At 36.2% G+C, this 12,716-nt stretch overlaps 1 protein-coding gene across 1 annotated transcript in view; it reads right to left on the reverse strand.

Moving 5' to 3' along the window:
• LOC114146557 (contactin-associated protein-like 4) overlaps nt 1-12,716 on the reverse strand; it is a 111,824-nt gene that overhangs the window by 41,417 nt on the left and 57,691 nt on the right. The window contains exons 9-15 of the mRNA XM_028020735.1: nt 9,030-9,179; nt 8,786-8,948; nt 6,560-6,666; nt 5,365-5,484; nt 3,745-3,945; nt 2,920-3,082; nt 730-857 (exon numbers count right to left, since the gene is read on the reverse strand). Coding sequence (XP_027876536.1) covers nt 730-857; nt 2,920-3,082; nt 3,745-3,945; nt 5,365-5,484; nt 6,560-6,666; nt 8,786-8,948; nt 9,030-9,179 — 1,032 coding nt within the window. The remainder of the gene's footprint in view (nt 1-729; nt 858-2,919; nt 3,083-3,744; nt 3,946-5,364; nt 5,485-6,559; nt 6,667-8,785; nt 8,949-9,029; nt 9,180-12,716) is intronic.

The following is a 12,716-nucleotide window of genomic DNA, read 5'->3' on the forward strand; positions in this document are numbered from 1 at the left end:
TGAGTGGTAAAACCATTATACAGCTGGTTTTACCGCTGTATAATGGCTGCTGGAAAAGGCAAATGTTTTGTTGTTGACTCATCCTCCAGAAACCACTTGCTGAATTCTTGTTGGTTGTACAGAAGGCTCTACTTCTGCTTTTCAAAGATGTACAATTGCATGATCGTGCATATTTTTGCAGCTATTTGCACCTGAGTGTAAACGTTGATTTGGCGAGTGTGGCCAGCAGCAGCTTATCTGGATTTAAAGTGACAGAGTCCCTAAAACCGCTCATTCTAAAACAAAGAAAAGAAAAGAAAAGCTCAAAATAGGAAGGATAGACCAGACTGAAGACTGATTAAGAATGATTTTGTGCAACAAATATAATAAACATGTTTTGTATAGATCATAGTCCTATCAAGGAAGCATAAAAGATCTCCTTTAAGCACTTGTAGATGTAAACTATAAGAAATGAGAAAATTCAAAAATTCAATCGGTTTAAAGGAAACAAACAATTATAGAAATAAATGCCTTTGCTTTTGGCTATAAGCTGCAAATAAATTTAACATAAACTATTTAAATTTAACTGGCTGTCCAGGATTTATGACCTTATATAGAAATCAGATTTTTAGGACCCTTGCTAAAGACCATGTTTAAGAAAAATAAGTTAGAGAGGTTTATGTTTTGTTGTGTGCAGGGTGAGTCTGATAGGAGAAAATGTTTAGGAACCACTGATTTAGAGGAACTTACTGTCTCCGTAGCAACGGAGTGGTCCCACCCTGTACGCTGCCTCTGACCCCGGCCTCTGGAGGTCACCCAATACCAGAGATCTGACTGGGAGGCTTTCCTTATGGGTAACCAGGCCTGAGTCCTCAGTCCTGGAAAAGAAAACATAAAAAAAGAGGGAAAAATAAGCAGAAAAAAATGCCAAAACTGCTCCTTCATTGATAGCTTGCAGATTCACATGGATGTACAACACATTTAGCCTCAACATTATATGACAGGGTTTCCCCCAGTGCATTGTAAGCCTGGCGGCCCGCCATGCTTTCCTAAGCTGCTGGAGCTGCTGACTTAACTTGGATTAAACAGAAGTCCAAATAATTAATATTCATTTTAATTGGATTTTTTTATTTGTTGTTTTTAACACTAGTTGTGGGTTTAGATAGCATTTCACTGGTGTTTTCCTGTAGCATATAATTAGTAAAACAAGCTTATATTTCTTGTTGAAAAGTTACTTTTAAGCTAGTTTCATGTGTACTAAGATATTTGCACTAGAAACAAGACAAAATACTTGGTAAGTTATTGTATTTTTGCAGTGTTGTTTCAAAATTAAACTTTTACGGCCATCTTCATCTTTATATTTGCTATCATTTTTGCAGAGTAAAAATTCACGATTACAAAAAACAATGACCAGGACTGAAAGCAGAGATGCACAGAATATTTTATGCCTGATAAAATATCGAGGCGCAGCAGTAGTAGCTCTTTTCTGTGAAAAAAACATTGTATGGGAAGTCAGGATTTGTAGGTGGGTGTCGTTCTGTGCTTACAACATGATCAAAGGTTAAAGCAGTTTCTTTTGTTTTTGCGTTGTCAGTTTATTCCAGATGATTTGGTGTTTGCTAAACTACTGAAGTTGCAAATGGTGCGTTGCCAGTCATTCGTGTGAAGCGGAGCGAGGTGAAAGGTTCAGATGTGGCGAGCGGCTCGTTTATTTTCTGCGTGTTGATTTTGGCTGAGCGTTCGTATAACTTCATTCTGATTTTGGCATGTTTTCTTCGCTGATCGTTAATCATTTCTGTGTGGCAAGCTGCACCGTGAGGCAGATGGGGTCAGAAAGTGCTGCTGTTTTTAGTCTGTATCAGCAGTTAGATGAAGAATATAACAGAATAGCGTCCATATTGTTTATTACTGGTCAAAAGATCAATGATGCTGATACAGCAGGGCATTTCAAGTCACTCCACAGTATCTCAGAAGGATAAGGATCTGGCCTTTGACCTCATTTTGCAAGTTTATATTTATCAATAAGTCTTTGCACTACAAAAACAAAATCTTACCAAGTAGTTTCTGTCTAATTCATAATGCAAATACCTTAGAAAACTTAAATTAAGACTAAACTAACTAATAAGTAACTTTTCAGCAAGACACGGATGCTTGTATTAGGTCAATAATTCCTTAATTTAGACAGAAAGGTACTAGTTCCAATGGCAGATTATTTCCCTTATGACATTGAAAAAATGTCTTGTTATAGGTGAAATAATCTGCCAATAGAACAGATACATTTTCATTAATATTAATTAATTATTTACTTAAAACAAGCTCCTATTTCTTGCTGAAAAGTTATTTGTAAATTAGTTTGTCTTACTTTAAGTGTACTAATAAACTAATATACTGGACAGAAACTACTTGGTAAGATTTTGTGTTCTTGCAGCATATCCTGTAGATGGTCTCAAACCTAATGACAAGAAAAAGAGATATAAAATAATATTACTGACACCTATTGACATTTTTTTTTTGGAAATGTACAATTATTATTTCATAGAAGTATTTCAAAACTGCTAAAACAGAGCTTGCTTTATGTCGATAATTTTGCAATTTAAAAAAGAAACTAGTTTCACTTGCAGATTATTTCACTGGAGTTTGAAATTTCTCCCTCTGCTTGCATGGGTCCTCAAGTTAATAGACTATAATAAATTATCTTTACATAAGAGTGTGTTTGTGTGTTTTTTGTTGTGTGTGTTTGTGTTGCTCTGTGATGGACTGGCAATCTGTCCAGGATGTTCCCCGCCTCTCGAATGATGGCTGCTGGAGAAAGGCACCATTAACTCCCCTGCAACCTTGCGAGGATAAGCGAGTGTAGATAGATGGTTGGATGGATGGATGTCCAAATATGATTGGAAAACCACATGAGAGACGATTGTTTGTGTCTGTAATAGTCAGTACCACTCCAATCTGTCTGCGTCACAGTTGCAGTAGTGTTGTGGATCCACGCAGTCGCCCCGCAGGCCGCAGCCACACTGCTGGCTGCCTGGATGAGCTCCTCCCCAGTACGTCTGCTCATGGCCGGGGGCGCGGCCGCCGAGCCACCAGCTGAACGGAGACCCCTCTGAAACACACACACAATGGACAGATGAAAATTTTGACAGAAATCAACTCTTTATCAATGTTTTTTAGGACCAGTTTACTCCAAATGTCCACGTGGACTTCAGGTTACTTTACACATAATTATAATTAACCAACATAAAAATCAAATACCTGGTGAAGCTAGTTGTTAGTTTAGATGTTAATTATATATAGGGGTCTTTTGTTGACTAATTATAATTCACATCATTAAAGAAAATCAACTTGTTGAAATAACCTAGACTTGCCTTAAAATTCCCCACTAAGAATTTGATTTTATTATCAAGTCTAACAGAAATTTGAACCTGTAAACAAGCTGTAGTACAGCAAACAGGACAGAAAATTAAGATACTGATTCAATCAAAAGAACGGCGTATTGAAAGAATGTAGACCAAGGACTTCCTCCAGAATAACATATTTTTCTTAACTGCACAAAACAAAGAGCTTGCTTCTTGAGCAAAATAACCGCAATCTAATTAAACATAATATTTTAATACTCCTGATGAAAGTACATTTGTCTCCCACTTGAAGTGAAAAATAAAGAGATATTTTGGCTACATTTACCAGTTTTATCCATCTCCTGGTTCATAATACCACTTTTAAATGTTCTGCCTTGAAATAATAAAGAAAACACAAGAGCATCTCTACCTGGGGTGTTGAGAAGGCGGGACTTCCTGCAGTGGTAGGATAGTTCCTGTTCACAGTGCTCTGATTGGCCGATGGAGCCTAAAAGCTGCTCCTCTTCAGATGAGTAGCTGAAGTGGAGCGACTGTTGGTCCACACCAGAAACCGGTCGCAGTCTGGTCAGCTCAGTGTTGTTGTGCTGGATAATCATCCATGTGTCGCTTTCTGTAAACATAAAAATGTGTTGATTTAATTATTACTTTCTAATTTTTTTTCGACAGAGAAAGCAATGGAGTGTAAATAATTCAGTGAAATTCATCTTTATATTCAGCTTCAACCTTATTTTTTAATCCTTTTAACCTGATCAATTCATTTCACACTGCAAATAAACAAAATCTTATTATTTTTGGTTTGGATTATAGTTCAAATATCTTAGTATACCTGAAATAACACAAAACTAATTCACAAGTAACTTTTCAGTAAGATATAGGAGCTTGTTTTATGTTTAGAATTTCTTAATGTTGATGAAGAAGTACCATTTACTTTTAAGACATTTGATCTATGACAAAATATTCTTTTCTATTGGCAGACTGTTTCACTTGTAATAAATAATTTTAAATAATATTAAGGAATTATTAACCTAAAACAAAAGCTGAGAAGTTACTTGTAAGTTAGTTTAGTTTAGCCATGACCAAAACACTTGGTAAGATGTTGTGTTTCTGAATCAGCAAATAATTAATTATGTAAGCTTGTTACAATCAACCAAATAAGAAGATAAGAGTTGAGTGGAAACACTTGCTGCTGTCAGAAATTAATCTACAGCAACGACTTTGAAATGCAACGTACTGGACTAAATTAGGTTCTAGATTATTGTATATCTTGTGAATTACTTTAATATTGTGAGTCGTACAAAACAAACATATAATTAAACATAACTGAACTGACCTATAGATGAAAATATAACAGAAAAACACAAAACTCTTTCCATGTGGGTCCATTGTAGAAAATATGGATAAACCCATTTGTTTATGTACTCTGGCTGGGTGGTTCTTCTTTTGTTTTGTTTGTTTGGAACAGAATCACAAAGTTTTTGTATGTTTCTCCTTGTTTTTAAGTGTAAAATAATTCCAGATGTTCCGTCTTTTTGTTTTATCGAAACATAAAACCTGTTAAAGACGAGACAGTGACAAGAATTTTCACAGATTTTATCCCTAACATAAAGTCTTTGCCCTCGGTCAGGTTAATATACATGATTGTGATCAATTCCCTCCAGACATATAAGCTACAACAATTTGAGTTTCACCAAAACTGCTGCATGTTATGAAACAACTGTCCTATCACTGTTTATATCATAATGTAAGCAGGTAAGAGGCTGGTAGGATGGATGACTGAATGATGTTATAATGGAGATTTAAAAAAAGCACAAGAAACATCAATGCTATCATAATAAAGATGATCGTGCACCAGGGGAGAAAAAGTATTTCAGGCAGGCAGGTAGAAAATAAAGTGAATCAGACTGAGATGAGTGAAGAATCATCATTTGTAATTATGCAAATTCCAAGCACTCAAAACAAAGTTACGACTTAATAGAGAGTTGGGGTGTGTGTGTGTGTGTGTGTGTGTGTGTGTGTGTGTGTGTGATACCTGTCATGTTGCAGTAGACCAGCTGTGGTTTGATGGGTCCGCTGCCGTCCACGTCAATGTAAAAATATCCCGACGTGTTGCCGCTGTGTTTGTACGCTTCACAGGACTCCTCATACACAGCTGGGAGGAAAAATAATGAGAACATCGTCAGGAAGTCGCCTAAAGGAGCAGAGACAGGGATGGAGACCAAACACTGCTGGAAAAAATTATGATTGCTGCTTCACATGGAAACACACTGGACAAGAAATGTCTCTGACTAGAGTTTGCAAATAACCTCCTTTCGGATAATTGCTACATCAAAGATTAACTTTCAGCAGGCAACAAGTTGTTTAACTCCAACTGACTTCTTTAAAAAACATGTAGACAGACACATCCCAGGGTCCTAAAAAGATGTTTGTTTATTTAAAATGGGTCAAATCATTGAGAAAACTTCTAAAGAAATTGCAGAAGCTACTAAAACTTGATTAAAAGTTGTGCAACACGTTATTAAAAACTGGAAGGAAAGTGAGAAAGATATGTGACCGGAAAAAAATCATAAATGGTCGGAGATCATTTAAACTTTTTGTGCACTGCAAAAACACAAAATCCTACCAAGTATTTTTAGTCTAATTTCTAGTGCAAATATCTTAGTACACTTGAAAAAACTAATTTTTCAGCTAGATTTAGGACCTTGTTTTAGGTCAATAATTCATTAACATTGATGAAAAAGTACTAATTCCATTGGCTGATTATTTAACTTATAACATGGAAAATATTTGTTCTTATAAGTGAAATAATCTGCCAATGTAACAAGAACTGTTTTGTAAATATTAATGAATTATTCACTTCAGCTCCTATATCTTACTAAAGGTTACCTGTAACTTAGATTTGTCTTATTCAAGTGTACTAAGATAATTGCATTAGAAACTTATTTTGTTTTTGTAGTGCAATATTTATACAGTTAAACTAATTGAAACTTAGAGTACAATATTTCAGAAATGATACACAGCGAATACATTATTTTAACCAAACAACAAGCAAAACAGAGTTGTAAAAACAGAAAGCGAATAATTAAAAGGAACCGAGATTAAAAAAATAATTTTTAAAACGTCAGATAAAGTGTAAAAGTCTAAAGTCTAAAAACACACCATGTAAGTTTAAAAATAAACTTTTACGGTTTATTCGTAGGAATAATGCTGCAATCTCTCTGACTCACAGCTGTGGCAGGTGGCGCCGCTGTAGCCGCTGTCGGAGCAGTTGCAGTGGAAGACGGTCCAGGTCTGACTGCAGTAGCCGCCATGTTCACAGCGACTCGGAGAGCACCTAAAACACAAATACGGAAAGATTCTTCACGATTTTAACATTTCTTTAGTCCGCTGATGCCTGTAATTAGTCTGAGTTTGGGGTTTATCAGATGTTTGCCCACTCAAAATTGATTTATTTCGCAAAACCGCGATGAAAACACTTTTGTTTAACACGATTAACAACCGGATGTTGACGCCGGTAAAAACAACGAAGAAGAAGATGACAGGAAGTTATTGGAGGATGATGTTTTTTTTTTAAAGACTTATTGCGTGAATAAACTTATTCAAATATTGAATATGGAAATAGGTTTTAATAAGGAACTGAAATTTGAAAGTGTGGTTGCTTCATAGAAATAAAGGAAAAGGAAATATATCTCGGTTTTTTGAAAAATACTGGTCTCATTAGGAGAAATTGACAAAAGGCAATGAGTAATAAAATCCAAGAGATGGCAGTAGTCCAACAGTGGATGCAAGGTACCGTTAAAATCTAAAGAAGAAGAAGAAACACAGTCACGTGATTTTAATGAAAACACCGAAATTGTTTTTTTCATAATTTGCGGAATACGGCCAAATTTTGCGCACATTTGCAATGAAAACGCAGCTACTGATGATGATCAGAGAGTCAGGTGCGTCTGATTAGCAGCAGCAGACTTTTGTTTTGATCACTTTTCTTATTGATCTCAATTATTTAACTCTCTGCCTTTTGCTTGTTGAGCACCGCAAACGTGCACAAGTCTTTCCTGTGACCATAAAATATTTAAGTTGGCATAAAAATAGTCGAACAAATCTACAGTTCAGTTTAAAAAAAATACCGCTTTCTGTGTAGTGCTGAATCCTTTTATGATGGACTTCTGAAGAAATGTTCTTTTTTGTTCTGATGTTTTGAACAGACCTGTGTTTGTTAAGGTAGAAAAAGCTAAATGTGTGGAGTTGTGGGGTACAGAGGTGACGCAGAGCTCCCTTTGGATTGCATTCAATTTGTGCTGTTAATGGACTGTTTGTCTAATAATACTCTTTGCTGGTTGCAGCAGCACTAACCTGCCTCAGCCCTCCCCCTGCAGAAAATACAGTAATAACCTGCTGAGGAATATAAGGTACCATGCTGAAACAGTGTTGCTGAGTTCATTTTCCACCTGACATTCCTGCAGAAATTGTCCCAGGTGGCTCATATCAAATCAGCAGGGTAACACAGAGGGAGCACACTGTATATTTTTCTGTTTTTACAGGAAAACAGATTCTTTTTTTTCTCTTTGTTCCAACTGAAAAGTCAGATCTGTGGAGGAGCTGTAGTCTGATGAATTGTGATGCAAAACCTGAGAGACATTTAATTAAAATCATTCAAGCAGTTTCTCCCTATCTGCCAAGGATTTGTGGATACTAGTGTCTGAGTCCATGTTCACATCCTGTGGTTGTTTATGTGGAGAGCAGCTGAGTGTGTGTTTGGGTTTTTTTAGTGACTGTCTTGTTTCCTCTCAGGCTCTAAAATCGGGTTTATAATTGCTGCAATTGTCTCATTAATCGTGCCGCTGTTTGGTGTAAAGCCAAAACAGAAAAACGATTAGCTTTCCTTCGCATTTCTGCATCTTTCTAACCTCTGAGATTCGAGATAATTCTGAACAGTCATAAAATATGATACTTTCATTTTGTCACTTGGTAATAACTGTAAATGCAAAATATTATCCTGAGGTAAATACAAAAAATTCAGAAAGTAGAATTTGCATAACCTAATTATTTGTTGACTACAAACATGTGACCACAGTCGCCTGAACACTGTGGATTATGAATGATCAGAGAAAAGTCTTGGGGCTGCATATCTTTGATGAGATTTCACTTACAGATCCAACAATAAAATATCTTAAAAATGTAAAATGCTGAATTTGAGGAAGGAAGGACAGAGCTAAGGAAGGGACAAAGGAGAACATGAATGGATGGATGGATGGAAATGGAAAGAAGGATGGAAGGAAATCAAAGCAAAGAAGGAAGGAAGGGGGAAATTAAGAAAGAAAGAAGTGGAAGGATAGATTTGTTTTCTGACTTATGTATAAAAACTGCATCTTAAAGGTTCAAATAAAGCTTTTTTTTAGGTGTCACACTTTTTGTGTCATGTCAGAGTAATCAACATTGTTTAAACTACAAACCTGTCAATTATTCCACACATGTCAATCTGCAGGTTGCTGTAATTTCCCAGCTGTTGCACCGCGATCAGGTCCATAATGCTGCCGTCCAGACTGAGTAAACGCATGCAGCCCTGGAAGGAACTGAAGTGATTTCTACATCCTGGAGCATCTCCAGCAGGACAACCTGAGGAGAAGACAAGACAGTTATGATGCTGAAGTTTAATTTAGACTGATCTGCTCAGTTAAGATCTGTTTCAGCTCTTACCACCGAAGAAGACGTGACTTTCTACTGCGACAGGAAATGACAGGCTGGCCTGAGCGCTGCCGCCTTCATCTTTATCCACACAGACACTCAGATGACTTCGACCGGAGGTCAGTGCCACTGAATGCCACTGGCCGTCACTGAGTGCAGAACCTTAAAGACAGATTCCCATTTAAAATCCTTTATTACACTGCAAAAACATCAAATCTGGCAAGTCTTTTTGGTCTAGTTTCTAGGACAAACATCTTGAAATAAGACAAAATTAACCTACAAGTAACTTTTCAGCAAGATACAGGAGCTTTTAATTCCTTAATATTGATGAAAAAAATTAGTTCCATCGGCAGATTATATCACTTTATAACAATAATTTTTTTCCCATGTTACAAGTGAAATAATCTGCCAGTGGAACAAAAATCTTTTCATCAATTTTAATGATTTTATTTTACTTAAAACAAGCTCTCATATCTTGCTAAAAAGTTATTTATACATTAGTTTTGTCTTATTTTAAAAGTGCTACAATATTTGCACTAGAAACTAGAAAAAAACTTGGTATGATTTAGTTTTTTTGCAGTGTGGTAACTAATCCATACTGCAAAGACATAAAATCTTACAAGGTATTTTTGCCTAGTTTCTAGTGCAAATACCTTAGTTCATTTAAAATAAGACAAAATGAACTTTTCAGCATGAAATATGACCTTTCTTAAGTCAGTAAACCCTTAATGTTGATTTAAATCAGTTCCACTGGCAGATTATTTCAAACATGGGGAAAATGTCCTTTTATAATTATACTTAAAATAATTTACTTAAAATAAGGTCCTATATCTTGCTGAAAAATTACTTGCGAGTTTGTTTTGTCTCATTTCAAATGTATTAAGATATGTACACTAGAAACTTGTCAAAAACACTCTGTGGGATTTAGAGTTTTTACAGTGCAAGCCTATCACCAGCTTTTTGGAAATCATGTCTCATAATTAAGAAAGTATTTCAAGGCACATTCATACATATTGACAGCAGAAACAGCAGCAGCAGGTTAGTTGCACTCTTTCAGTGATTGACTTGTTCCAAACCCACGCAGAGCTTCATCAGCCCTCAGTATCTGTTTGTTGTTGAAGTGCATCAATATCTCATTATGTCCTTTGTCAATTTTTTTCCTCTGGCAACGATTTGGCAACATAATTTCAACATCTTGGGGTATTGTGCACAGCGTCCTCTTCCAGGGACCAAACAACATGTGTAATCTAATATTTATTCATAAAGCTATTGTCGTTGCTAATAAGGTAAAATTGTATATAGATTTTGTATGTACATTCTTCCCCAAACGGTAAATGATATTACAACAAATCCATATACATTTACATAGAGTAACTAAATAGTAGTGGCTCTCAGAAGTTTATTTTTTTTGTGTATAACCGGTGGGTGAAATGTGTTTGCATTTGGAAAGTTGTTTCTTACCTAGCCGCTCTTAAATTGCTTTAATAACATTTGATATGGTTAAAAGGAATTTAATTGAATTTTAATGTACCATCAGTAACTGAAATCTATTATGACAACCACAAATCAAAATTCTTATCATGATAAAATAAAATTTCATGATAAATGATAGACTGTATGATAAAAGACCATCCCTAGGTAGGGGTCCTTCACACTGGATAGTAATGAAAGGATACAACCTAATCACATTTACAGCAGACTAAATAAAGTAAATAAAGTAGCATATTAAAGCAACACTTTGCAACACGGCTGCTGTGCGCTTGACTTTTATCCATTGTTCTGGCTGCAACATATGGGATCTCACAAAACAGCTAAACAATCCCACTCTACAAGCAAAAGTAAATAAATGCTGTGCTAAGGCCCCTGCCAGAGGTCAGTCACCTCTGAAGATCCCAATGGGGGCAAAAGTATGCAGCCTTGTAAATTGGGCAGGTTTCTGAGGGACAAAACCCATTTGTCATGCAGTCAAAAAGAAGCGCTGGCGCCGAGTTTAGGGACAAGATGACGTGAGGAAGAGAAAAATCAGTTGCTTGAAAGGTTTTTAACAGTTTTTGTGCTACTCAGACTAACTTCATATTTCAGGGTCACCATGTGATCAACTACCAGCAATCAGTAAAAAACATATGTTCAGATTATAATGCAACAGCAACATTGTCAATATTGTCAAGAAAATCCGAGCTCATCCCACTTCCCCATGCTGGAGATTTTAGTTTAACAGTAATAATAAATAAAGTTATCTTTAAAATGAATCACTCAAGTGACATCAAGGCCCAACAGTAGACTTAAGTGTCAATAAAGTTAGTTTAACAGTAATAATAAATAAAGTTATCTTTAAAATGAATCACTCAAGTGACATCAAGGCCCAACAGTAGACTTAAGTGTCAATAAAATAAATCTAGTTGTGTGTGTTGTTTTTGTCTCATGCAAACTTTGCTTTAATTCTACTTTTTTCTATCTAATCATAAGAAATCATAGTCAGTCAGAGAGAGTCATTAAACAGGAAAAGCAGGTTTCCTGGAAAAAGAGGAAGTTTCTAGCCTGCAGATTTATAAAAATAGCTGAGACTACTTCTTAGTTTAAAGCATGAAAGTTTTAAAGAATGAAATCTAAACATTATTAGTAATTGGATAAGATTCAAAGTAAAATACTTATATTAATATTGGTTTAATTGTAATAATACTTACACTTACATTTGTGAGAACACTTACAAGAAAAACAAGTAACTGTAACTTTGGTATTATATAATTAGAATCATGGATTATTCTTGGTTTCTTTTCAGAAAAACATCTGTAATAACTCACATTAAGATTATAATAAATATAATTAATAAGTTATAGTTATAAAATTATAAATGAATGCTAAATCAGAGAAGCTAAAGAAAATAAATGTGATATAAATGTGATTTTGACATTGAACTTGAAATGGTGTAAAAGGTTATAAAACTGCAATTAAACATCACTGATATGTTGGAGGTAGATGGTAGGTGAAAGGTTGTGCAGGCAAGGGACACAGGAGGTTGAGCAACCCTGAGACATTGGCACAGACATCAGGAAATGTCTGTAAGACAGTGATGGATATGAGATCATCTGTCTAAGCAGACAGCAGGCGCACCAGGGGGGTGGATGAACCCTATATAAGGTGAGTGCAAAAGAGGAACCGTTCGTTGGATCCTCCGGGCAGCTTCGAGCCAAGATCGAGATGGACAAAGAACTCTGCAGCTGAAGAAGAGCCGGGGCCACGGAGCCGGAGACTGTCCTGCACATGGAGACCAACCCGTCTGGCCCACAATCTGTGGCTTCGAATCGCACTTCTCTCATCGGCTGGGTTCTGACCCCAAAGACAAAGATGAAGACAAAGACAAGGAAGAAGAACTAGTGCCTTTTTTCCTGCCAGCACCAAGTCCTGTGTGACCTCAGCATCCATGCGGAGAAGAAGCTCATCGGACCTGCGGAGATCCTGGCCTTCGCCGATCAACATCTTCCTCCTGTTGCAACACCTTCTTCATCATCGTGCCAGGTCTGGGGTTCGAAACGCCAAACTCCGTCCGTCTCTCTCAAAGGTTCCCTTTTTTAGTTCTCAGTGTCAGCAGTAGGGAAAGATAGACTAGATGATTGATTTTACTTATTTGATTATTTCTGCTACTGAATTAAGCTGTACTGACCCTTGCAAAAATGCCTTACTAATAAAATATTTAGCATA

Source organism: Xiphophorus couchianus, chromosome 6 (assembly GCF_001444195.1).
Source record: "Xiphophorus couchianus chromosome 6, X_couchianus-1.0, whole genome shotgun sequence".
Taxonomy (NCBI): domain Eukaryota; kingdom Metazoa; phylum Chordata; class Actinopteri; order Cyprinodontiformes; family Poeciliidae; genus Xiphophorus; species Xiphophorus couchianus.